This window comes from Balaenoptera musculus, chromosome 4 (assembly GCF_009873245.2).
Source record: "Balaenoptera musculus isolate JJ_BM4_2016_0621 chromosome 4, mBalMus1.pri.v3, whole genome shotgun sequence".
NCBI lineage: Eukaryota > Metazoa > Chordata > Mammalia > Artiodactyla > Balaenopteridae > Balaenoptera > Balaenoptera musculus.
The window spans coordinates 70,571,413-70,598,902 of NC_045788.1; the positions used below are offsets into that span (position 1 = coordinate 70,571,413).

The 27,490-nt window shown below is 48.1% G+C and overlaps 1 protein-coding gene across 1 annotated transcript; it reads left to right on the forward strand.

The window, feature by feature from the left end:
* The first annotated feature begins 23,816 nt into the window (after positions 1 to 23,816).
* On the forward strand, positions 23,817 to 25,148 carry LOC118894577 (zinc finger CCHC domain-containing protein 9-like). The gene has a single exon (XM_036850901.1). The coding sequence runs from the start codon at positions 23,836 to 23,838 to the stop codon at positions 24,643 to 24,645; it is 810 nt and encodes a 269-aa protein (XP_036706796.1). The 5' UTR covers positions 23,817 to 23,835; the 3' UTR covers positions 24,646 to 25,148.
* The last annotated feature ends 2,342 nt before the right edge of the window (positions 25,149 to 27,490 follow it).

Below are 27,490 nucleotides of genomic sequence, written 5' to 3' on the forward strand. Positions count from 1 at the left end.
AGGCCCCTTCCCCTCTCACAAGGCCCCCCCCTGCCCAGCATCTTTCACTGCAGGACACAATCAGCGCTTCTCTCACACCTGGGCCAGACAGCGTGACTCAGCCTCTCAGAGCTCTGAGAAAGCCAAGCTTCTAGGTCCAGAAGCCTCTACGTCAACCTCCACTGAGGTGGAGAGAAGTGCTCCCTCAGTAGCGTCAGCAAAGAAAGCAGGTGCCTTTCCTCCCCACTCCCAGACTCCTGGCATCTGGGACTCAAAGAGAAGAGAATCACAGCCTCTTCCTTTTCCTCCCCCCACCCCACCCCCAAGGCCCCTCACTCCCTTAGGCGAGGTCTGATGGGGACTTTTAACAGGCTTGCCTGGGCAGGGACCCAAAGGGGAGGCTGTGTTCTCTGAAAATATTATTCATGTGGGCAGATACCGCATGTAGAAAGGAGGAAAGCTGGGCCTCGCCTTTAGATTTATGTGGACCTACTGCATGCTTGTCGCTGAGATAAGTACTTTTACATATTCTATGTCATTTCATCAGACTATAATGGGAGAGAATCAGACCCCCCAAAATGCATCAGGCTCCATTCAACATATCTTTACTGGGTACCTGCCAGGTACCAGGTGATCTGCAAGGGTCTGGAATCAGCCAGACCCACCTGGGTTTGAATCCAGCCTCCAGCAATTAGTATTTATGTGACCTTGAGCAAGTGACCCTTGCCCCTGAGCCTCAGTTTCCTCACCTATGAAAAGGGCACAATGATAATCTTGTCTCATTGAGTTGGTGAAGGATTCAAGTAGGTCACAAGCTTAGCAAGTGTCCAGCACATGGTAAACACTCTTCAACAAATGGCAACTTTTTTATTAATTAATAAATCTAGGATACCTGCACAGCCCTATGGCAGCATCTGGGGGTGAAAAGCATTTCTGAAGGCTGCCCAGCTACTTCTGCTAACACTGGCAGTACATCACAAAGCCTTCTGACTCCAGAATAGGATACAACATGGCTCTTCCTGTCTCAGCCTCAGAGGCACCCCACACACCCTCAGTCCCCCTTGGCAGGTCCTGCCGCCACCCCTCTGAGTTGCGGGATGTCCGCTGAGGTCCAAGGTTTGGAGAGTTCCTGGGCCTGGGGGGTCACACTGCAGCTGGGCAGTGCCTGGCAGCCCCACGCTTCCTGGCAGCCAGGCCTCCTCCCAGGTCTCTGAGAGACGGAAAGCCCGGCTCGGCTCGGCTCGGACTTTTGCCCTAAGGGAAGCCTTGCAGGGAGGGTGCGGGCGGGAGGAGGCGGGAGCTGGGCGGACTCTGCTCCCCTCCACCCGCTCTTCCAGACTCACAGACAATCCAGTCTCTGGAAGTGCCAAGTGCTCCTCCTAGTGGGGAAGGAAAGATGTGAGATCCCATTCGGCTGCCCCTCCCCCCTCCCCATCCCAAAAGGTGGGGTGCCTTCACCAGGCCTATTAGATGACGGCAATGTCAGACCCATTCTACAGCCCTTCGCGGTTGAAAAAGCCTCTTCACATCCCAATTCCCAAAACTTGGTGCTTTTTCAGGGGGCACATTCTTAACGCCCCATTTCACAGATGAGAACACTGAGTCAGGCTCTGGCAGTCTTTGGCAGAGCTGGAACTAGAAACCGGGTCTTTTCATTCTCCCTTTCATTGGCTTTTGTCAGTGCACCAATCTCAAAGAGGGAGACGTGGCCACCTCCTCGCCCACTGCCCACCCCCCTCCACCCCGACCCCCCACGCAAATATCACACCATCTTGAAAACAGAACTGGTTCTTTTCTTTGCCCCTTTGTGCCCAGGGGTAGGCTGATTAAACCCACCCCTTTCCTGCAGCATCATCCTGTGTTTTCAAACCAGCACGTCTCAGAGTCAGCCTCCCCTTCCATCAGCAGGCTCGCCCCACTGCTCCCAGGAGGAAAAGGCTTTCTGCTCACTGCGGTCAGATCTAGGGCACAGAAAGTCTCCTCTGGGTCAACCGCGCACAAGTTGCGCTGAGCCCGTGAGCTCAAAGTCTGAGGGGCGGGGGTGGCAGGGAGGGACTGCAGCCCCGTCAGCCGCGTGCCCCCTGCCCTGGCAGAGACGGGCTGGAGAGGAGGGGGGAGGCGACCCCTGCCCTGTCTTCTTCCCTGCAAACAAAGTCCTTCCTTTGAGCTCTCCAGAAGCTGGCCTCCTGCTCTGAATTCGGCCACATGCAGCCTTCGGGATCCCCAGTTCCTGGGGACGGCCCCAGAGGTCTGGCTTGGAGACCCAGCTGCCACTGGTGCTTCTCCTACAGAGCAGGGCTGGAGAGGTGGGCCTGGGGTCCCCATCCCACAGGGAGGGTCTCCCAGGCCTGGGAGCCTGTTCTCCTCCCTGGGCTCCGGGAGGGGGGCAGCTCTCTGCGGATCCTGCGATGGGACAGAGCTGGGCCCGGGCTCAAGGACGGGCCAGGCAGACAGTGAGCTGTGTTTTCCGGGAAGGCATCCAGTCCTCGTGCCCTCAGGCTTCCGGGCATTGAGGAGAGTGGCAGAGCAGGCCCCTGCCACCATCCTCGCTCAGTCCAGCCCCGGTCTCTGAGCCAGAACAGCGCAGCAGGAGGGAACCACAACACCCAGCCCTTTCCCCAGGCCCCTGCTCGGCGATCTAAAGGGTACTGCATGGAGAGAGGAAGCGGCATGACCCGAGGCCTCAGCCCCCCACCCCATGCCCAAGTCTTCGGGTGTCTCCTCGTGAGCACATCCTAGCTCCCCTGCTAGGCTGAGCTGTCTGAGGGCAGAGAAAGGCATTTATTTGATTTGGCCTCCAAAACCATGGGTTCTCTTCCTGGGTAGTGTGGCCACCGCCCTGTGGGGTGGCAGGTCAGGTCACCCCCCTGAGCCTCAGTCTCCTCAGCTGCGCTGGGGGAAGTAACCCCTGCTGTGCCCGCTTCCCCGGCTGCCGGAAGGAGCCTTAGAGGCGCATACTCGGATGAGAGCTTCTTGCTGTTATTAACATCTTATTGACCTGGTTTAGAACCCGCACTTCCCACACAGGGGGAGATGAAGGGGAGATGAGGAACAGGGGGAGTGTGAGCTGCTGGCCGGCAGACGGGCCTTCCTCAGCCAGCGACCCTGAGGCCCACGGAGCGCCCGTTCCAGGGCCCCACGTGGCTGCCAGAGTGGACGCTCAGCAGCCTGAGGGCAGGAGGGGGTGTGACCCCAGCGCAGCCCCAGCGCGTGGCCACAGCGGCCCTGGGGCCCACCACCTTCCTCACTTGGTAGAGGGGCCTACCTGCCTCTCAGAGGATGCGGGGCCTCTCCCGGCCCCTCTCTGGGCTGCTCAGTGAGCACCTGGGAGCCACATTTCCAGGGAAGGAGATGGGGCTTGGACAGACGGTGAGGAGGGTCAGAACCGGGTCATAGGAGCGGAAGGGACTCAGGCAGTTCAACCCAGATCCCCAGATGGAGGGAACTATCTCCTCTCAGCACACTCATGGCAGAGGGGATTGCACCTTACCTGACCCCAAAGGGCCCTAGGGTGAACATGTGTCTAGAGGGCAGACTTTGACTGCTCTAAGAAAGAACTTTCTACAAGCTGAGCAATCCCACACAGAATAGCCGAGTTTGTGGGCAGTGACTTCCTGGTCCCTGGAGGTGTTCTGTGCTCAGACTGGACACACGTGGTGGTAGGAGGTGACTCTTTAAAGGGGATCATGAGCTAAGGACCTTCGGGACCCTCCCCACTTCCCGGGGGTCCCAGGATTTTCTGGTCACCGAGGGGTGCAAGCCTCTCCCTGGTATGAATTAGCCGGCACTGCCGCAGAGGTTTATTCAGAACAGAAGTGCTTGGCCAGCGCGTGCTGCCGGCCCCGCCCGTAGCGCTCCACATATTGTAAACATTATCCACACACAGGAGGGGCCCCGGCATCTGTGGGGACAGGCAGTTTAACGGGTTATAAACGGTCCTGTTCCCAAGCATCCTTCTGTTGACGCAAAAAAAGTGTCTCTCTCTCTCCCCTCACTGTGTAAATAGAGCCCACAGACGTTCCTCAACTCACTGCCCTGAAGCATGTGGCCTTCTCAGTGCCAGGAAAAACAAGCCCGCACAGGAGAATAACCCACCCTGAAACGTGGCAAGCCAATGGTTCAGGGCCGGGTGGTCCCCGGTTGCCACACACGAGTTTGGTGCGTGGCCTTCGCCCGCCAAAGTCCACACTCCAGTCACGCGGAGTCAGGAGGGAGGAAGGCGCTAGGCCATGGCCCGTTGCTCAGGGGGCTGGAACCCCCATGGCTGCCACGGAACTGCCTGTCGATCCAGCCACCACCTCAGCCCCGAACCCAGGCCAGCAGCTGGCCAGCTGTAGACCAGCTGTTGGCGTGAGGAAAGGCAGCAAGCAAGAGTCACCACGGTGGAGGAGCAGTTTTCATCTTAAAAGGGGGCCCCGCCCAGACGCCCAGGAAAGTGCAACTTGTCATGGAAGGGTGCAGGGTTCCTTCAGGCGAATCCGTATGGACGGAGCAGATGACGTTTCTCTTGTTTCCATCTGTGCCACAGCAGACATGCATGCCAACGACCTGCCTTTTCAGGGCTGGGATGCTCAGAGGTCCCCCCGCAAAGTGAAGCCGAGAACCAAAGAGAGACTGAGACCGCCTGCCCCAGGCCCATACCGTGGGAATTCGGCGGTAGAGCCAACCTAGAACCCATATCCCGAGTCCATTCTCTTTTTGCCAAGCCCCATTTCCCGTGAGTCACAGAACTGAGGAGAAAATATCTGCCACCCGCCGCCTCTGGGACCCACTCACCTCATGTGGTCCTCTCCCTCCTTCCCTCTCTCTTCGGACCTTGGAACCAGCAAGCTTGCCCTGATCACACACTTGCTGTGCCCTAGGCCTGGAGTGCCCCTCCCCAGCTTCTGTGGCTGGCCTCAGCTCAAAAGTTGCCTCCTCCAAGAAGCCTTCCCTGACCTGCCCAGAGTTAATTCTCTGCAGAGAACACTCTGATATTTTCTTGTTTACACGTGTGTGTGTTTAATGTGTCTCCTCCCAATAAAATTTAAACATAAGGAGAGTAGGAACTGGGCAGTGCTTAACAAATATGGTTCAATGAACGACATAATTTCATTTTTAATTGCTGAAAGCCCAGAGTTGGGGGAAATACTGAATACTTGTGGAAATATTGTTAAACTGTATGTTCTGAATAATGCAGGAGTTTCCCTCAGGTGGCTCACAAGGTCCCTGCACCCTGAGCCAGCACCTCCAATGTAAATGAGATGCTTCATGCTCACGGACTCTGATGCCTAACAGTGAAAGAAGGATACAACACTTTCCTGGTCCCTTAAGAAGAAAATGGGATTTTCTGAGAATAACCTTCTTCTGCTTTCCTTCTCACTCGCAGAAGGAAAGCTCAGGAGATGGGGTCAATAGCGCCCACCCCTCCCTCTCCCTCCCATAATTGTTTCCCTCCCTTCTTCCTCTCTCATCCTGAGTATGTGTCATTCTCTGCTTGTGGCAAATTGCTTTTCATCTTTGAAAACCAAGAATGGTTGGTAACCAAGACAGCCTGGGAGTTTTCTTTTTTTACAAGTGGAGGGTGTTTAGAGATAGAAACACTATTGATCACTTCCCCCAATAACAGCGTCATTGAAATTCAATTGACTAAGCATTTGTGGGCAGCCTGTGAGGCCAGTACTTCACCAGTCATCCTGGTGATGCAGAGACAGGTCCTGCCTTGGAGGAGCTCTCGGGCCAGTAAGAAAGATGATTTCGACTCAACAAATGTTTTCTTAATCACTTACTAAACGCTAGACACTGGCGGCCCACGGTGAATGAGGAATGGGCCTGCCCTCAAGCAGTTCATCATCGCGTGGAGAAGGAGAGAGTCCTGATAATTTCTATGCTCTGTTTGAGGTTCTGTGGAGGAGAAGAGCAGGTGAGAGGAAAGGGTGGCAGGTGCCTAGGGAGCAGACCTGGAAGTTAAGCTAAGCATCAGGGGGAGGTGGGAGTGCACCAGGTCAAGGTGGGGTTGGTCAAGGGGGCTAGTTAGCCAGAATGGGCTTCAGGCAGAGGGACAGCAGGGGCAGAGGCGGCCGGTGCTTGCTGGGTCCAAGGACTGAAAGGAGGCTCGCATGGCTGGAAGAGGGAGGGAGGTGGCCTTGCAGAGACAGGCAGGGAAAGCTCGGAGGGCAGGTTTGCAGAATGGTGAGTGGTCTGTTGCAACAAAACGATAGGGCAAGTGTGAGGGGGGCAGTGAAAGAGCTTAGACTTTATCGTGTGAGCAGCGGGGGAGCCAGGTGGAAGTGGGGAGAGGGCAGTGGTGAGATCAGTCTGGAGGCTGTTGCCAGGGTGAGAAACAGATGACAAGGGGGAGGGAGTGCGGGATTGACCACTACCATGATAGTAGCGTGGTCTTTCCACCCCCCCTCACCCGTCACCACATGAAGCCCGCACTTCAAACACCCTCTCAGACCCCATCCCCGGATCCTCTCCTCCACTCCACCCCCACTGCTTCGCTGCTCCCCGCTGGAGATGGTGTCAGCAAATAAGAGCTTCTAGAGAAGACCTACATTCAGATACGGGGAGACAAATGGGTCTGAGAAGTCGGAACAGCTCATGCTGAAAGCAGGTGTCCACGAGGCACCTCCCCGACCCAAAAGATTCCCACCCACTCCTGTGTTCACCCATGCGCATGGATGACCCCTTTATCTAAATTTCCAGCAACGGGAAATCAACTGGGAGAACAACATCCTCTTCAAGAAAGTCCATCCCGATTTACACCTGGGAAAGTGGGGACCCTAGGGCACTGGGAGACGCAGCCGATTGTGGAACACTTTTTCTCTGTGAGAAAGTGCATCCCCTGCTCCAATCAGCTGGTTTACAACCCTTTGGTGCATTGATGCATTGGGGCACCTGGATCTGCTTGGTTTGGTGCGAGGCAGCAGGGGGTGAAGGAGGAGGGGTACAGGGCTGAGCAGCCACGGAGCCTGGGTTCCCTTCCAGGCTCTACTACTGCGTGGGTTCCTTCCTTCTCTGGGCCTCAGTTTCCCAATCTGGAAAACAGGGTGTTGAGCGGCCGACACTGAGGCACCTATGACCTCTGATCTCTCCTCCCTAGATGTGCGTGTGCCAGTCACTGGTTACCCCACCAGGACTGGGGAACGCCTTCCACCTCCTGCCCAGGAGCCAGGCCTTCCCATTAATGCCATCTGTCTTTTAACACTGGGCTGAAAAGCAGCGAACGCCAGGCACAGCTGCTAGCCAGCACGTAGCTCACTCACAGGGTGGCGTGTGCATCTGATGGGCGAAAGCCCCTTCCCAGCCGGCCTCCCCCAGCTGGGCCTAGGCAAGGTTTCAGCGGCTGCTGGTGGGCAGCTGCCCACCCAAAAGCGCTCTGGTCTATTCTACCCCCTCACGCCTTTCTAACTGGGCCTTGGATGGCTTTCAGGTTTCAGGCATGCTCACTGCCAAGGCCTCCACCCAGCCTGCAACCTGAGGAAGGTGCCAAAGGCCTGTGCCAGGGGCGCCAGCACCACCGACCACAGGCAGGCTGGGGAGCACAGCCCGGGCCCGGATAGGCCACCGGGGAGGGGAAAGAGCGGAGGAGGCGGGTGCCAGGGCTTTGCCTGTGTTTCCAGAGGCAACTGTGGAACCTGGGCTGGAAGGGAGCTGAGCAAGGCAGGAAACAGTGGTGGGGAAACAAGTCACCTGGTCAGAGAAATAAGGAGGGTTAAGGTGAAGGAAGTCGAGCCAGCGCTGCAGCAGGCCAGAAGGCAAGAGAAGGACGACCTCCTGCCTCCACATAGTGGGAGAAGCGGGGCCTGGGAGGGCGGGCAGGGCGCTGACCCCCTGAGGAAGCACTGGCCCCAGGCCCGGCTGGGTTGGCTGCAGCTCTTCTTGGCTCAGACAAACTCCCTTGGAAACAAATCTCTCGTTCCTCACGTCTTCTACTTGGCTAACAATGGAGTCAGAGCTGTTGGCTTGAATCCTTTTTTTCTTTTTAACCTTGCTCCCTCTTTTTCCCTGCTGAAAAAAAAAAAAAAAAAAAAAAAAAAGTTTGAACCAAGATATAGTGCAAATGCTTTTACTTCTGAAAGCTTCTTTAAGAAAACAGTGGTGCTCACAACAAAACAGCAGTGACCCCAGTGTTTGCACGGCACTTTCGTGTGTATAAAATCCTCACGTGGATATTTGCTACAGTCCCGAGCTGCAAACAAGGCAGGTGTTACCCTCCCCACGCCCAGGGGGAGAAGGGGCTGCCCAGGTCACACACAGGTCAGGTAAGGACCCAGGGTCCCGGATTCTGCCAGAGAAGACCCTGGGGCCCATTCCCCTGCGGCGCCTCCAGGCCACAACAGCACCCGACGGGAAGGAAGCCCAGCTGCCCACAAGTCAAACTTCCCTCTAACTTTCTGCCCTGGGTAACCTCACTTAACGACAACTGGGTGGCACGCGGATACAATCAGAGCTGAGGAACTGCCTCACCGGTCCCCACGGGGACAAATTTTCTCTCCCTCCAGGACCGAAAAGGAAGGGTAGCGAGTGCCTCTACGTTCCTCGTGCTCCAGCATCTGCCAACGTGATCTCGTCTTCAACACAACAGCAACCTTGCAGAGTGGATATTAACGTTACCCCTTTTATAAGTAAGAAAAGTGAAGACTGGCATGGCACCACACAAGGAAATATGGAGCCAGGATTCAAACTCAGGTCTCTCTTGACGCTGAGGCCCACGCCCTCTTACTACCCCTGTGCTGCCACCTCCTGAGCGCACGTGGCCTCTGTGCAGAGTCTCCCCTGCAGAGGGGCCAGCCACAGTGCACGCAGTGAGCGTGGGTAGACGGCCCAAGGCGGTTCTGAACAAATCCCTTCTGGGGCCCTGAGGCAGAGCACATGCCCGCCATGGGGGTTGGACTCACCGCGTGAGCCCTGAGGTCCTTCTCCAAGTCCAACAGCTCTGGGACAAATAGGAAAAGTAGATTCAACTCTAAAACTCCTTCACTGAGTCCCTTCCACACGCCTCACACACAGCAAGGGACCAGGGCGGGCTTATGCCATACTTGTCCTTGTCCTCACTGGGCTTCTAACAGGAAGGGAATGGGCCATGAGAATGACACAGTCGCTTCTTCTGACCTCCTGTTGCTGTAGGTGGAAACAGGACATGGAAAGGTGGAGGGGCTACAGTCACTACAACTCAGAGGGTTGGAGTCCGCGGGGTCCTCAGCAAACTCTTCTCCACGGGCAAGCGCAGGGTATCCCGTAACCCATTTTCCTGCCTGGTCGAGGAGCCCCTGGAGGAGAGGACCCTTTAAAGCACAGCTGACAGTGTGGTTCCCTCGCAGCCTCCTGGGCACAGGGGCACGGGCCTCACCACATAGGGACATATACTCCAGGGGCTGGGTGGGGGTTTCGCAGTCTCACCTCTGAGGCCTGGGGGGGCTGGGGGCAGAGTTTGGGGACCCGCATGTTGGGGCTCCTCTCAGTAATTTCGATTCCACACTCAGTGGAACCTACTACTGCCATTCACTGTGCGGGGCTGGGAAAGACGTGGCATGTTGAAGCCCAGCCTTCAAGGGGCTCTCGGGCCACTGGGGCAGCCAGACCCGCTTTGGTCTAAGGAGAAATCAAGGGGGCAAGAGAAGGGTGACTAGGTGCGGTACGGGTTCTGGCAGGAGGAGCCTCGGGGAAGGCCACACAGAGACGACACTGCGAAGGGGCTTGGAGGGTGGTAGGGTCTTGATGGGTGGAGCTGGAAGGGAGAGGGAAGAGATGGTTCTATAAAAAGAGCAAAGCGGGGCTTCCCTGGTGGCGCAGTGGTTGAGAATCTGCCTGCCAATGCAGGGGACACGGGTTCGAGCCCTGGTCTGGGAAGATCCCACATGCCGCGGAGCAACTGGGCCCGTGAGCCACAATTACTGAGCCTGCACGTCTGGAGCCCATGCTCCGCAACAAGAGAGGCCACGATAGTGAGAGGCCCATGCACCGCGATGAAGAGTGGCCCCCACTTGCCGCAACTAGAGAAAGCCCTCGCACAGAAACGAAGACCCAACACAGCCAAAAATAAATTAATAAATTAACTTAAAAAAAAAAAAAAAAAAAGCAAAGCGAAGTATGGACCCAGCCCTGGCCCGGCCACACCCCAGCTGGGGACTCACTTAGCTTCTCCGAGGCTATTCCCTCATCCGTGGGTCGGAGGAAGCAATTCTCGGATCCTGGGAAATACCGTCCGTGCACACACCCCTCACACACTCGCCATCCAGACCCTTTTCCCTTTCTCCCCAGCCACTCCTCCCTCAAACATACCCTTTCGGAAACTGGACACTCACAGAACAGAAATAAAACATAGAACATAAATGCTGGGATGGCCCTTGGCCATCAATCAGTGTATCCTGACATTCTGCAAATATGCCTGAGGCCCGGCCATGTTGCATGACTTGCCCAGGGTGGCAGAGCCAGAATGAGAAGGTCCATGTCAATCACGGCCCTGATCACACATTTGTGACATCTTTAGATCATCTTGTTTTTGGGGAGAGAGGGTCAACGTTTCCCACTCCATCCCCTCCCTGGCCCTTGGCGTCAGATCGCACCCTCGCTATTCTCTCCCACTCATAGCAGCTTCATGCACCCACCCCGTCTTGGTGTCTATTGCTGCCACGTGTCCAAGTCAGGATTTATGGGGTTAGTCCCCAGCTGTGGAAGTCAGTATCAAATTAATGGAACAGTTCCAGATCCAGACCAGAGGCCCTGAGGCCTGTCTCACTCGTGGGGCCCTGTCTGTCCTCACTGGGGGCCTGAGGGCTTCCTTCCTGGAGGCCCGTGTGGAGGACTGGACGGGCGAGGGCTTGTTAAGGGAGCCAAGGAGTCTGGGCGGCTGTCGAGGGGGAAGTGTGCATGTGATCGAGGACACCAGGGATAGGGCCTGTGTGAACAATGATTGCTCCCCTGACTGACATCTCACAAGACCCCAAATGTCAGCGGTAGAAGCCATCATGCCTGCGGCAGCAGGGAAAACAAGGGTGGCAGGAGGGTGGCAGGCGACACAGATGACACCCCGGGTGTTATTTCCAGGCTGTGGCTGAGTCTATCTGTCACGTAGGGGAGAACAGCTGTTAGGGCTGGGGGTTCCTGCCTGGGCCCGTGTCAAACTTCCGGTCCTCTCTGCAGGCTTTGTTTAGATTCCGATCACATCTCCCACTATGCCTCTGCTGGTGCACAGAGCCGGTGGGGCTCTTCCTCAGGGGGCAGGCGGTTAGGAGAACTGCCTGGGGAGAATTCAGACATCACAGGCCTCAAAGCAGAGCTACAAAGCCAGGAGCTGGCTGCTGCTCCGTGGCCCCGGCCTCCCTCAGAGGGCACTCAGGGTGTGAAAATAAACAGACATCTGCAGACATGCTTGCAGCCCACGGCACTTTCTAAGCCCCCTCCAGCTTGCGTCTCCTCTCTGATTGACACTTCAGCCTCGTTGAGTTTGATGGGACTCAGGCGCAGGAGCCCCTCCTTACAGGGGAAGGAACCAAGCCTGCAAGGCTGTGAGTCCAGGCCCACACTGGGAGGGAAGGCGGTCACGTTTGGGACAGGATCTAGGCAGTACGGAGAGACCCCTACCTGCAGCAAATATTACAGAATCTCAGAGCTGAAAAGGACTTCCTTGGAACCCCCCATGTTACGGCTGGGGCCACTGAGGCCCAGGGCAGGGACCTTCTTGCCCTCTGAGAGAAGCAAGGGACACCGTGTGGACCCCAGGAAGGCCGGGGATGGTTTCCTCTACCTGGAGGAAGCAGTGGGTCGGAAGCACTGGAGAACCGGCCCCTTAGACAGAGTGGGAGGACGCAATGAGAGGACTCTATGGGAGCATCGGCCCCAAAGTCCACAGCGGTCCCTGCTGCAGACCTCCCACTGTGCCACCTGGCCCTAATGTAAAGTGCTCACAAAGCCAACACACAGAGGCCAACGGTGAACTCTCAGCCCTTACTGTGGTCGATAATTGCCAGCTCCTCCCTTAGAAACCAATCTCTAGGCTTCCATGAGGAAGCCAATGGACCAACATTGGAGAACAGCATCCTGGCTTCTTCTGACCTCCTGCTCCTGTAGGTGAAAGCAGGTCACAAGAAGAGATAAAGGTGTATGGCGAGGAGAACACTGGGGTGGCAGGAAGACCCAGTCCAGCCGAGGGCTCAGGCTCAGGGAATCGAAGGTTGCTTCTGACTGTCTCTGTGAAGTTTGCTAAAAGCCAGACCAATCAAGTGGTTATGAAGAGCTCCACACTGTCAACAGCAGGCGGGAGCAGAGCAGTAGTTCACAGATTGTACTGAGTGCCAAACTGTCTCGGGAGCTTGTAAAAATGCAGATTCCTCAGCCCCTCCTCCAGATTCAGGAGGACTGTCAGCCATGTGGCCTCCGGTAGCACCGACCAGCCCTCAGTGGAGGCGGGGAGAGTGCCAAGACTCCAAGCCCGCCACACAGTGTGGTCCAGTGAGTGAGCCAGGCCGAGCGGGCCTGGGTGGAAGAGGGGCTGGGGCGGAGCCAGGAGTCAGAAGCTGGGCTACCCTGCAAGGAGCGAGACGGGCGGAAGGCAAGGGGGCAAGGCGGGCAAACAGGAGGGTGGTCTGGGAGAGCGCCAGGCACAGCGGGCTCTGAGTTCCCAACCGCACAGGGCCTGGGGCACAAAGGACACTTGCTGAGTGAGGAAGGCAAAACTCTAAATAGTGTGCACGGGCCATTACAGCTGTGCAAAGAACACTAACAAAGAGAATATAGAGAGATGTAAAATAGCTACGTCTCGTGATCATCAGGTTCCTTTTTTTTCCATAAACTTTGCTTAAGTTCATAATAAAAAAAAAATAAACACAGGCAAATTACACTTACTTCACACAGTCATTTCTGGGTGGTAAGTTCTGTATTAAATTCAAAATTCATAGGCATGGGTTGAGCTTCCCACATCAGCCAAACATGAGCCCTAGGAAGGGGGGCAGATGTAGGGGCTGTTATACTCTCAAAGGGCCCCAGAAGTGATCCTCTGTCCCCACCAAACCCTATGCCACCGGGGCATCCCCTGCTGTGGCCACACCACTCAGAACATAAAGACCTGAGCTCACAGGCTGGCAGGGCTTTGCCGGATTCAATTCTTCTCGTCCATTAGTGGGAAACGGGAGCAAGAGGAAGCCTGAGGTAGTGGAGAGAGCGCTAGACAAGAAGTCAAAATATTTAAGTTCGTTTCAAGAACCAGCTCGTCATTTGTGAAAACGGGTCGGCGACTTCCCCAGCATGGCCTCAGTTCTCCCAGTTGAACAGTGAGAGAGAGCAACGTGACACAGTGACCCCAGGGTACGGGCTTCACACACCAGACGCAATCTCCTGGTTTCTCCACGGTTTCACGGTGGGTCAGGAATCTGGCCTCAAGGTCTCTCCCAAGGCTGCAGTCAAGATGCCCACCAGGGCAGCGGTCAGTCGAGGCTCAGCTGAGGGAGGAGGTGCTTCCAGGCTGGCTCCCACGGCTGCTGGTGGCCTCAGAAGACCGTTTCCAAGCTCACCCATGCAATTGCTGGCAGGCCTCGGTTTCTCAGTCTGTGGGCCTCTCCCCTGGTTGCCTCACACCCTAGCAGCTGGCTTTCCCCAGAGCAAGTGATTCAAGAGACACGGATGGAGACAGAGAGAGATGGAGAACCCAAGACAGAAGCGACCATCTTTTTATAACCTAATCTTGGAAGTGACAGCCATCAGTTCTGCCATATTCTACTCTCTAGTGGGCTGGTCACTAAGTCCAGTCCACACTCAGGAAGAGGTAACTGAGCTCTGCCTCTTGAGGGGAGTCATATCAGAGAACTGTGGACACAGCTTTAGAACCACCATAGGGAGTTAGATCCAACGATACCTACAGTTTCCAGGGCGGTGACTCTGGCTCCCCACCGCCCCGTTCCCCACTCCCCACCCCAGAGCATCAGGCATGTTGGACATAAAAGGATCAGCGGTGTCTGCTGACCTTTCTCCTGGTGGGCTGTGTTCTCAGGAGAGAGGACCTGGAGAACGAGAAGGTGTGCTCCTCAGAGGGATGCACAGGTCAGGAGGGCCTAGGAGCCTTGTCAATGAACACAGTGCCTTAGCACAGCTGCTGAAAGAGTTCTGTTGGCCAGTGGACAGAGCACCTGATGTGGGTGTCCCCATACCGCCGCTGCCAGGTGTGGGTAATGCAGGATGTCTGACCACCTTGATGGTCTGGAACTCGGTAGCTGGGTGTGGAATCCTCCCCAGCCCACAGCAGGGACGGGCTGGCAGGGACTCCCCAGGTTTCCCTCATTCCTCCAAAGGGACGGGAAGGAGAGATGCTGCAGCATGGGGATGAACCAGGAGGAACAGAGTCAATGCCCTGCTACAGACCAGGAAAAGAAGGGAGTAGAAACTCATTCAGAGTCAAATTCTCTTAAAGGGCCTGGTTGTAGTGTGAGGTCAATAGCCTAAGCTTAGCGTTAGAATATTGGGATTGAATATTGGTTCTATCATTACTAACGTCTCCAGGCTTGAATATTGGTCCCATCATTACTAACATCTCCAGGGTTTGAATATTGGTTCTGTCATTAGATCTGGGTTTGAATATTGGTTCTATCATTACTAATGTCTCCAGGCTGGTTTCCTTATCTACAAAGTTGGCATAAGATAGTCTATACCATAGCGCTGTGAAAATTAAATGAGATAATCCTTTAAGGCCCTTAGAACAGTGACTAGGACATAATTAGTCCTCATAAATAACATATTATTATTAATATTAGGATTACAAAAGACATCAGAGTTCACCCAGTTCAATGGCACGCCGGGCACGGGAATCACCCCCCAATTCACTATGACAGAGGACAGAGGGTTCTCGGGGCACTACTTGAATATGTTGAGAGCCTGGGAGCTGACTACCCGCCCTGGACATCTGCTGACCTGCAGACGAAGAGCTCGCACCAGACCTAGAGCCAGCCGTAGAGCACAGTGCCGACCCACAGGTGGACAGCTCGGACCAGACCTGGGGCCATAATCTGCCCCTCTGTGGCTGCCCCCTGCACCTCCATCCCTTCTGCGTCCCAACAGCAAACAACAGTTTTGAATTTCAAATAGCCCCCTAACAGATAGCCCCCTATCAAAGAAGAAATAAAAGTATACACCCCAATTTAACTTAGTGCAAAGCCCTCATGGGCAATCCTGCAAACATTTTACTTATCCTTACTTATGTCTTGTTTCCTTTTGGAGCTAAATCATAATTGAAGCATTTAGTCTAAAAACCTGTGTGCTAAGGTGATGGGTAAGGAAGATGTTTATCCGTAAGGCTAGCTAAAACAGTTCACACTGGAAGTGTGTGGGTGGGTGTTTGGGAGGGGTTGCGTTGTGCGTGTATTTATAACTGAAAGGGTGTATGTGTGTATGAGTACATGGGAGTGAGTGGCATGGGTTGTTATGTGCATGTGTGTGTATGTGTATGTGTGTGGGGAGGGGAATGCATACCTTTGGGTGTGGGTGTGGGTGTGGTGAGGACCACCTTGGTGCTCTCTGGCCAGGATACAACATTTTCCGACTGCAAAACAATCACAAATTTGGGGGCGCATTTCTCTTCCTCCCAATTTTCCCACTCTCCTCAGGAAGCTGCAAAGGTTGGCCAGGATTTGAGATTTTTCTCATTGAAGCCTCTGGAGACACATTCCAATGGTGAACACAGAACACAAACCAAAGAAATAAAATCACACCTAGTGCCTCAAAGGCACAAGGGAGGAGGGTGTTGAAAACCCCAAGGGAAGATACAAAGGCTCGAAATTCTGCAAACCCACACCCTTTGGGAAGAGAGGAGGCTCAGCTTCTCCCCCACCCCAAATTCCCAGTCTGAATTTTTAAAGTCAGCTCTATAAGCAAACATCTGCCACTCTCCATCTTCTGAAGGAAGGGTGAAGATCGGGATAAGGCATCTTTGTGTTTTCATTAGGTATTTTAGCAAATGCAATGAGGACATTCAGATTCGATTTCCCTGTTTTGTACACACACAGAAGTCTGTGCTAAGAGGATTACTTTCCTGGAGCCACATCCTTCCTAAAGGCCCCGGTCAAAGGAGACTCTTGTTAAACAGCGTTTTCTCTAATTCCTCTGGCTTTCTTCCTGGCCTCAGCGTGCAGACATCTCGCCTGCTCCTAAACCCACCCACCTCACAGACTTCAGGATAAAAGTGGTCCGGCCCCTGCATTCTCCTCCCGCCCCTGGTTCCTTAATAAAGCTGAAGGTGAGCATTAGCGCTTGGTTCCACAGCAGCCGAAAGGGAAAGGGCAGCCTCGTCCAACCCCTGAAACCCCCTCGATGCCCCCATAGAAAAATGTAGCCTTTTTGCCTCTGCTCCAGTGAATGGCTCTTCGAGGGTTTTCATTAGGGCTGGGTCTGCTGGTGCAGAAAGCCTCACAGATGTTGACATTTTTTTCATCCCTGGGTTAAGATGTCTTCCATAAGCTTTTATTCCCCATTTGTTACTTCTTTATTATCTGGGAGGTTTGGCCTCCTCCCTCTTCTCATTTCTCTGAAGAGAGCAGCGGTAGCTGGGCCTGTCATTATCTCGGCCCTTTTCTCTGGCCTCTAGAGGCGGCCAGGGCCTCGGGCCCCATTGTGGGGGACAGCGGGGAGCTGAGGCAGGCCGGTCACTCCTCAGACCCTTTTGTGCGGCAGCCCCTCCTCCCCGCAGCTTGGCTCTGGGATGTGAAAGGTCAGAGGCACGCCAAGCTTCCATACCTGAGCTTTTGTTGGGGGCTGGAGGCAAATGATTCCAGAAGCAATTTCTTGGAAAGCAGCCTAGAGACTCTCTTCTCCCTGTTACTGTGCACCCTGTACCACACCCCTTGGGGTTGGGGGTGAGGGCACAGGGAGGGGGGATTTGCTTAGATCATCTGTTCCCAAAATGCCCTGAGAAAAAACTTTCTACCCAGAGAATGGCTCAGACATGAATTTGACTGGAAGCCTGAAGTCTCTGAGATGCTGAGAAAAATGTTTTGTGATAGAGTGTTCCATTGGTTTTGACTATCCTTTGTCCCTAGTCCTGGCAGCCTGGAGCCAACCTGCAACCTCAGTTTCCTCATCTGTCAAATGGGAATAATACATTTTCCTCTGCCCATTTCATACAGTTACTCTGGCTATTCCATGGATCTAATGAGGTCATATAGAAATTGTTTTTCCAGATTACAGGATTGTATACAGTATCTTGCTCTGCAGTGGCTGTGTGGACGCTGACTTGAATATAAGCCATCACAAGATGCAGACTAATTTTTCTGAAAATTATAGACCAGAAATGCAGACAGATTTAAGGGTCTTGAGGCACCTGATTCCAAGCACCTTCCAGGCTTGACGCCCTGAGGGTGAGGGGACGTCTCAGGGCAGGACAGGCCTCTGATGGTGGCAAATCCTCTGAGGCTTGATGTTGTACTCCTTAGAAGGCAGCTTTGGGAGGCTGGCTGGAGAAATTTGATATGTGCTTCTATGTAGGGAAAGATGAAAATGGGCCCAGGGTTGCTCACTGAGCACCAGCTTAATATGAGCCAGTTACGTACGACACGACTGGAATACACCAACAGGAACCTCAGCTGCCTTGTGGAAAGAAGGGGGACTCTAGGCTGCCCAAGCCTTGCCCCAAGTGTTGGGTCCTTTCTGGACATCACATTTTAAGGAAGCAATGCAGGTCCAGGACCCTGCTCAAGGAAAGGAGGTCAGAACCATGAGAGGACTAGAAATCCCACACTTCAAAGACTGGTTGGAGGAGCTGAGGCTGCATCCCCGACTGATAGTTCAGTGACATTTGTAGGAAAGGGGGATTGGGCTCGTTCTGTGTGGCCGTGAGGGTTGGAACTGGAACTAGGAGTGAAAGCTGAAATGAAGACGTTTTGAGCATATCAAAGGAAAATATTTCAAACGGTCATCAGAACTGTCTAAAATGGAGTGGGCTACTTTATGAGGTAGTGAGCATTCTATCACTGAGGGTAATCCAGCAGAGTGGGATTTGGGGAGAAGATTCATCCCTGGAGCATTATTTAGGGCTCACTGTGTCAGGCCTGGCAAACTCTTTCCAATCCTGAAATTCCTGAAATGTTTCCATTCTTCGCATTTGTTAAGAAATGTATCATTCCTTTTCTGGTGATTAAGTTAAATACAGTCAACTTGCACTTCCCATAATGCTTGAGTAATATCATACCCAGTGAACAAAAGTGAAAAAAAGCAGATAGAATACGATGCGGAGACTATACTCTGAAGAGCAAATTCCCATATTTGCAGCTTTTAGTTGAGACCACATGCAGTTGGTACAGCGTGCAGGGTGGTGTAGGGAGGGAGGAGGGTAGGTGCTGGTGGAAAAAAATTTTTTTTCTGGCCTTGAAGCCAATGAAACCATGATAGTGAAGAGAATGGGGTAAAGCTTTAAAGGGAAAGAAGCAGAAAGAAGATCCCAAAAGTCATCTGTCCACATCTCTGTCTAAACCTTGAACTATACATACACAGACAAGATGCAAAGCAGCTGAGCTACTGGAGAAAGATCTGAACTGATATTGTCATTGCTGCTTAAGAAACGGAGATTACAGTTTGAATTCAACCAAGATAAGTGCCTGATAAAACAAAAGAATTAACATCCATCAGAGAAAATTATTAAACTCCAGAATCTATACAACTTAGCACACATAATGTCCAGAATATTATCCAAAATTATTTAACACACATAGAACCAGGAAAATAGAGCACATTATCAAGCTCAAAGAACATCAACTGAGACAAACGTAAGATGACACAGATGTTGTAATTAGCAGACAAGAAATTTTTAGCATGTATTATAACTATCTTCAATGAATAAAAGAAAACATGCTCACAATGAAAGAATACATAAGAAACCTCAACAAAGAAATGAAAATTAAAAAATGGAAATTCTAGAATTGAAAAATACAATATCTAAAAAACTTTTTAAATCACTAAGTGAATTTAACAACAGGATGGAGGTGGCAGAGAAAAGAGGAAGTAAACTTGAAGATGAAACATAGAAATTATCCAATTTAAAGAACAAAAAGAAAAGAGAGTGAGAATATAAATATAACCTAGCAGAGCCTCAATACATGTAGTCATAAAAGAAGAAGACAGGGAGACTGGGCCAGAAAAAAAAAATGGAAGAAATTAATGGCCAAAATTTTCTCAAATATTGTGAAAGACATAAATTTATAGGCTCAAGATGTTCAATGAATGACAAACAGTATGTTTCATTATGTATATAAAGAAAATCTCATTAAGTCACACCATAGTCAAATGTTGAAAGAGAAAATCTTGAAAGAAGCAAGAGAAAATGTCATATTATATGCAGGAGAACAGTAATCCAATTAAGAACTGATATCGCATCAGAAATTATGAAGTCCAGAAGAGAGTAGAACAACATTTTAAGTGCTAAAATTGAAAAAACAAAGAAATCCTGTCAACCCAGTATGCAAGATCCAGTAAAAATCTTCAAGAATCAAAGAGAAATAATTTTCAGATAAAAGAAAACTAAGCAAATTTGTTACCAACAGAGTTGCACTGCAGGAAATACTAAGGAAGTTTTCCAGACTGAAAAAAAAATGATACCAAATAGGAACTCAAATCCTCAGAAAGGAAAGAACACTAGAAATGGAAAATATCTGGATAAATACAAAACTCGACTTTTTTTTCCTCTTAATTTCTTTACAATATATGTGACTGTTTAAAACAAAACTGTATCACTGCCTTGTTGGTTTATAACATATGTAGAGGTAATACACATAATAACTAAGGCATAAGGAATAGAGGGGTGTGAAATTATAAGGTTGCAAATTTTCTCCATTTTGTGTGAAGCACTAACTATAATAGACTGTGAAAAGTTAAAGATACTTTACAGGGCTTCCCTGGTGGCGCAGTGGTTAAGAATCCACCTGCCAATGCAAGGGACACGGGTTCGAGCCCTGGTCTGGGAGGGTCCCACATGCCACGGAGCGGCTGGGCCCGTGCGCCACAACTACTGAGCCTGAGCTCTAGAGCCTTCGAGCCACGGCTGCTGACGCCCGCGTGCCTGGAGCCCATGCTCCACAACAGGAGAAGCCACCGCAATGAGAAGCCCGCGCACAGCAACGAAGACCCAACACAGCCTTTAATTAATTAATTAATTAATTAATTAATTATTTAAAATAAAAAGGGAAATCTCTTAAAAAAAAAAAAAAGGATACGTTACATACAGTCCTTAGAGAAACCATGGGAAAAAAATTTTAAGAATTATAGCTAAAAGTCAATATATAAGTTAAAATGGAATTCTAAAGTTATCCAAATAATCCAATAAAAGGCAGGCAAGGAGGAAAACAACCCAGTAGGGGAAAGGAGAAAACAAAGTAATAGGCCCAACCCTAACCATATTAATAATTACATTAAGAATTAATGGACAAAACAATCTAAGTAAAAGGCATAGTTGGTCACATTGGACAAAAATAAAAGCAAGACCCAACTATATGCTGTTTATAAAAAATATACATACTTTAAATATAAAGACAAAGATAGGCTGAAAGTAAATGGATGGTTAAAAAGAATATATATGCCATGCAAACAATAGCCATAAGAAAGTGTGAGGAGCTCTATTAATATCAGATAAAACAGATATCAAAGCAACTATAGTCCAATACAAAATTAATTAAAAAATAGATATCGAGACAAAGAAATTAAAGAAGTAAAAAGAGACATTTCATGATGATGAAGGATCAATTCAAGAAGAAGACTTGAAAATCTTAAGTATACATGTACCTCATAAAAAAACTTCAAAATATGCGTGGTAAGAATTAACAGAATCAAAGGGAGAAATAGATAATTCCATGACCATAGTTGGAGGTTTTAACATCCACTCTCAGCAAGAGGTAGAACAATTAGATAAATATAAACAACAAAGACATAGAAAATCTGAACAATTTCAACCACTCTGACCTAATTGATACCTGTAAAATGCTATATCCAACAACTGCAAGAATACATATTCAAGTCTACATGGGGATCATTAGGAATCATGATATGCCGAGACACAAACAAGTCTCTGCAAATTTTAAAAGACTGAAATTATACAAACTGTGTTCTCTGACCACAGTGGGTTTAATTAGAAATCAATAACAACAAGATATCTAGGAAAATGCCAAATATTTGAAAATTAAATGACACATTTTAAAAGAATCCATAGGTCAAAAAATAAATCACAAGGGAAATATAAAAGTTTTAAAGACATGAAAATTAAAATAGACTACATTAAAATAAGTGGCATGCACTAAATTAGTGCTTACAGAAAATGAATAGTTTTAAATGCTTATATCAGAAAGGAATAAATACCTAAAATCAGTAACCTAGGTTTCTTATAAATTAGAAAAAAAGAGCAGTGAAACCCAGATTAAGTACAGTTGACCCCTGAACAATGTGGGGGCTAGGGGCACCAATCCCCCCCTGCAGTAGACAATCCACGCATACCTTTTAGTAGCCCCCCCAATATATATTCAGTTCCTCCATATCTGTGGTTCTGCATCCACAGAATCAACCAATCCAGGATCATGCAGCACTGCAATATTCACTAGTGAAAAATACCCACATATAAATGGACCCACACAGTACAAACCTGTGCTGTTCACGGGTCAACTGTATAAGGAAGGAAATAATAAAGATAAGAGCAAAAATCAATAAAATACAAAATGGACAAACAATTGAGAAAAATCAATGAAATGAAAACTGGTTTTCTAAAGAGATCAATAAAATTAACTCCTAGCTAAGCTGATAAAGAAACAAAGAGTGGGCTTCCCTGGTGGCGCAGTGGTTGAGAGTCTGCCTGCCAATGCAGGGGACACGGGTTCGAGCCCTGGTCTGGGAGGATCCCGCATGCCGCGGAGCGGCTGGGCCCGTGAGCCACAGTTGCTGAGCTTGCGTGTCTGGAGCCTGTGCTCCGAAGCAGGAGAGGCCGCAATAGTGAGAGGCCAGCGCACCGCGATGAAGAGTGGTCCCCGCTTGCCACAACTCGAGAAAGCCCTCACACAGAAACGAAGACACAACACAGCCATAAATAAATAAATAAATAAATAAATAAAATTTAAAAAAAAAAAAAAAAAAAAAAAGAAACAAAGAGAGGGACTTCCCTGGTGGTCCAGTGGGTAGGACTCCAACGCGGGGGGGTGGGGGGGGCCCGGGTTCGATCCCTGGTCGGGGAACTAGATCCCGCATGTATGCCACAGCTGAGAGTTTGCATGCCACAACTAGGAGTCAGCATGCCGCAGCAAAGATCCCACCTGCCGCAACTGAGACCCCGTGCAGCCAAAATAAATAATAATAATAAAAAAGAAACAAAGAGAAGATATAAATGATCAGTATCAGAAAAAAAAGAGGTAACATTAGTACAGACATCAAAAGGCTAACAGGGTTTATTATCAATAACTTTATGCCAATGTATTTGACAAGTTAGATAAACTGCATAAATTCATTGTAAGACAGAAATTACCAAAACTGACTCAAAAGAAAGTAAAAAATTTGAATAGCCTCATATCACTGAAAGAAATTGAACTTGTAAATAAAAACTTTTCCCTTAGAAAATTTCAGACCCAGACAACTTCACTGGTATATTTTCCAAGTATTTAAAAAAGAAAAAATGCCAATCCTACATAAACTTCAAAAAATGGAGGAAGAGAGAATACATTTCAACCTATTTTAGGAGACCAGTATTACCCTGACATCAAAACCAGACAAAGAGATGTGATCTCTTCAAAGAAAGAGAAAGAAAGAAAACTGCAGACCAATATCCCTCATGAACATAGGCACAAAAACCAAAATTTTAGATACAAAATCTAACGACATATTTTAAAGGATAATACTTCACAACCATGTAGATTTAACACAGGAGTGCAATATTGGTTTAAATTAAAAATTCAATCAATGTAATGTACCATATTACTAAAATAAATGAGAAAAACATTTGATCATGTCAATAAATGTAGAAAAAGTATTTGACAAAATTCATGATTTAAAAAACTCTCCAAAAAATAAGAATAGAGGTGAACCTCCTCAACTTGATAAGAAAGATTTTTTTTTTTTTTTTAACCTACAGCTAACATGATACTTAATGTTGAGAGATACTGTTGAGAATACTTTTCTTCTAAGACCCGGAACAATGCAGAAATGGCCACTCTCACCACGGCTATTCAGCATAGTACTGGAAGGTCTAGTCAGGGCAATGAGGCAAGAAAAGGAAATAAAAGTCATACAGATTGAAAAGGAAAAAATAGAAGTCTCCTTATCTGCAAATGACATGATTGTATATTATTACAAAGTCTAAGAAATCTATAAAAATAAAATTCTTAGAAGTAATAAGTGAGTTCAGCGAGATTGTAGGACACAAGATAAACATTCAAAAATCAATTGTATTTCTGTATACTAGCAATGAAGACAGACACTGAAATTTAAAATATAAAACCATTTATAATCACTAAAAAAAACCTTAGGTGTACGTCTAACAAAACATGTACAACACTTACATGCTGAAAATTTCAAAATGCTGATGAAAGAAATCAAAGATAATCTAAGTAAATGGAGAGACGTACTACACTCATGGATAGGAAGACTCAACATAAAATATGTTAATTCTCCCTAAATCAATACACAGGTAAAATAAATTTTCTATTAAAATCCTAGCAAGACGTTTGGTTGTTTGGCCTGAGGCGACCCAACACTGGAGCCTACCCGGCTCTTTGATGGAGCTAATGGTGGACTCTGGGAGGGCTCATGCCAAGGAGTACTTCCCAGAACTTCTGCTGCCAGTGTCCTTGTCCCCACGATGAGCCACAGCCACCCCCCACCTCTGCAGGAGACCCTCCAACACTAGCAGACTGATAAACATCTGATGAAGCCATGACCAGGTGGGCACGAGTTACTACCACACAGAACAAAAGACCCTTCCCTGCAACATCATGGGAGGACATGAAGAAGGGGTTCTTTGAGGGGAAAAGCCAAAACCTACCAAAGAGTAAACAACTTGAAGCCAATAGTCTGTCCCTTAAAACTGATGCACCCCAAGCAAAACACAAAAAGAATAAAAAGAAAAAGGAGTATTTAAATGAAGATGTGAATGCATTCATGGAATATCTAAGACAAAACTCACAGATGGTTCACAATGGGGAGATGATAGCAACAGACAGTGAGGAAGAAGTCAGGGAAGAAATTGCAGTTGCTTTAAAGAAAGACAGTCGCCGGGAAGGAAGACGATTAAAAAGACAAGCAGCAAAGGAAAATGCAATGGTATGTTTCCATTGTAGAAAACCTGGCCATGGGATTGCAGATTGCCCAGCTGCCCTTGAGAATCAAGAAATGGGCACTGGAATATGTTACCGGTGTGGATCCACAGAGCATGAAATAACCAAGTGCAAGACTAAAGTTGACCCAGCTTTTGGTGAATTTCCTTTTGCAAAATGTTTTGTTTGTGGGGAAATGGGACACTTGTGCAGATCTTGTCCTGATAATCCCAAAGGACTCTATGCTGATGGTGGTTGCTGCAGACTTTGTGGCTCTGTGGAACATTTTAAGAAAGATGGTCAGAATTCAGATCGAATGGTCACAGTTGGTTGCTGGGCAAAGGGAATGAGTGCGGACTATGAAGAAATTTTGGATGTGCCTAAACCACAGAGACCCAAAACAAAGATACCTAAAGTTGTTAATTTTTGATGATTAGTACTATCGTTTGTTAGCACTTCATTGTTAAACATTTGGAACTGGGCCTACTTCATAAGTTGGAGCTGGACTCTCCCTTGGAGTCCTATATTGTAGATATCAGTATAACCTAGGTGTGGTCAAACCAGTTCTTGAGTTCTGTCCATCAAGGCACACTTCTACCATTGTTTGGAGAAAATCATTGAAAAAAAGTATAATATGTTTAAAATGGATTTTCTAAAAGAATATATTTTTAACCAGTAGAGCTTAGGTGTAACTAAGTGGTTATATACCTGACTGTAACAATCATCTTTTTCTAAAAACAAAATTATGCATTAATATGAACTATCCCTAAACATAGGGTACCTGCTTTGCATTAGGAAATGAATTTTTGGTTATATTGTTTTCTTGGTTCAAAGTATCAATTTATTATTATATTAGAAATTAATTTATAATTGCCACAAAATCTGTATTTTTAAAATATTTAATAAAAACTCACTTGCTATTTAAAAAAAAAATCCCAGCAAGACTTTTTGAAGACATGGACAAGCTTATTCAAAAATTTACATAGAAAAGCAAAGGAAGTAGAATAACTAAAACAATTTTGAAAAAGAATAAAGTGAGAGAAATTATTCTACCTGATCTTTAAGACTTATTATATGGCTATAGTAATCAAGAGGGATAGATCCATAGATCAGTGGAACAGAATACAGAACTCAGAAATAGGCCCACATAAGTAGGGCCAACTGATTTTTAACAAAGTTGCAAAAGCAATTCAATGGGAGAAGAATAGTCTTTTTAACAAACGATGCCACAGCAAATGGATATTCGAGGGTAAAAAAAATAAAGAACCTAAACTTCACACCTTTTACAATTAATTTTAAATGGACCATAGATTTAAATGTAAAACATAAAACCATAAAACTTTTAGATAATAACACAGAAGAAAAATTTCAAGACCTAGGGCTTGGTAAAAAGTTCTTAGACCAAAAGCATCACCCATAAGATAAAAAATTGATAAACTGGACTTAATCAAAATTAAAAGCTTTTGCTCTGCAAAAGATTCTCTTAAGAGTATGAAAAGATAAGCATAGACTCGGAGAAAACATTTGCAAACCACATATCTGGAAAAAGAACTTATATCTAGAATATATTTTTAAACTCTCAAAACTCCACAGTAAAAAAACCAAACAATCCAGTTAGGGAATGGGCAAAAGACATGAAGAGACATTTCACTAAAGAAGACTTAGGGATGCAAATAAGCATATGAAAAAATGTTAAACATCACTAGCCATTAGAGAGATGCAAAATAAGGTCATGATGAACTATCACTATGTACCTATTAGACCTAAAATTTTAAAAATAGTCACAATACTGGCAAGGATGCAGAGAAACTGGATCTTTCATACATGTCTGGTGGGAATGTTAAATGGTACAGCCACTCTAGAAAACAGCTTGGCAGTTTCTTTAAAACCTAAACACACACTTACCATACCTCATAGCAATTGTACTTGTAGGCATACATTCCAGGGAAATGAAAACCTATGTCAACACAAAAGCCTATACATGATTGTTCTTAGCCACTTTATTTGTAACATCCCAAAACTGAAAACAACCAAAATCTCTCTCAGTAGGTGAATGTTCAAACAAACAGTGGTGTATACATAATATAGAATACTGCTCAGAAATAAAAATGAATGATATGGGCTTCCCTGGTGGCGCAGTGCTTAAGAATCCACCTGCCAATGCAGGGGACATGGGTTCGATCCCTGGTCCTGGAAGATCCCACATGCTGGAAGATCCCACATGCCGCGGAGCAACTAAGCCAGTGGGCCACAACTACTGAGCCGGTGCACCACAACTACTGAATCCCGCGTGCTCTAGGGCCCAAGTGCCGCTACTACTGAGCTTGCATGCTGCAACTACTGAAGCCTACGCGCCTAGAGCCCGTGCTCTGCAACAAGAGAAGCCACCACAATGAGAAGCCCGCACACAGCAACAAAGAGTAGCCTCCACTGGCCGCAACTAGAGAAAGCCCGCGCGCAGCAACAAAGACCCAATGCAGCCATAAATAAATAAATAAATAAAAATAAACAATGTTCTTAAAAAAAATGAATGATATGTTGATATATGCAACCATTTGGATTGATCTCAAGGGCATAGGCTGAGTGAAAAAAGCCAAGCTCAAAATGCCACATACTGTATGATTCCATGTTTATAACATTCTTGAAATAATAAAATTATTGTGATAGAAAACAGATTAGTGGTTGCCAAAGCTTAGGGATGGTGGGAGAGGGGGATGGGTGTGATAATAAAGCATTAGGACAGGGGAGATCTTTGTGGTGATGGCCTATTTCTGTATCTCATTTGTGGTGGTTGTTACATGAATATATACATATGATAATGATACACACCCATTATGCCAATGTCAAATTCCTGGTTTTAATATTGTACTATAACCACCGGGGGAAACTGGGTGAAGGGTACATGGGTCCTCTGTACTACCTTTGTAACTTCCTGTGAAGCTACATTATTTCAAAGTAAAAAGTTTAATAAAATAGCTATTGTATTTCTACATATAAGTAATGAACAATTGGGAAATAAAAATTTTTTTTAACAGTCCCATTTACCATTGCAACAAAAAGAATAAAATACCTAGGAATAAACCTACCTAGGGAGACGAAAGACCTGTATGCAGAAAACTATAAGACACTGATGAAAGAAATTAAAGATGATACCAACAGATGGAGAGATATACCATGTTCTTGGATTGGAAGAATCAACATTGTGAAAATGAGTATACTACCCAAAGCAATCTACAGATTCAATGCAATCCCTATCAAATTACCAATGGCATTTT

Bases quoted from the DNA above. Each gene is read 5' to 3' on its own strand.
- LOC118894577 (XM_036850901.1), top strand. From the start codon at position 23,836: ATGACCAGGTGGGCACGAGTTACTACCACACAGAACAAAAGACCCTTC.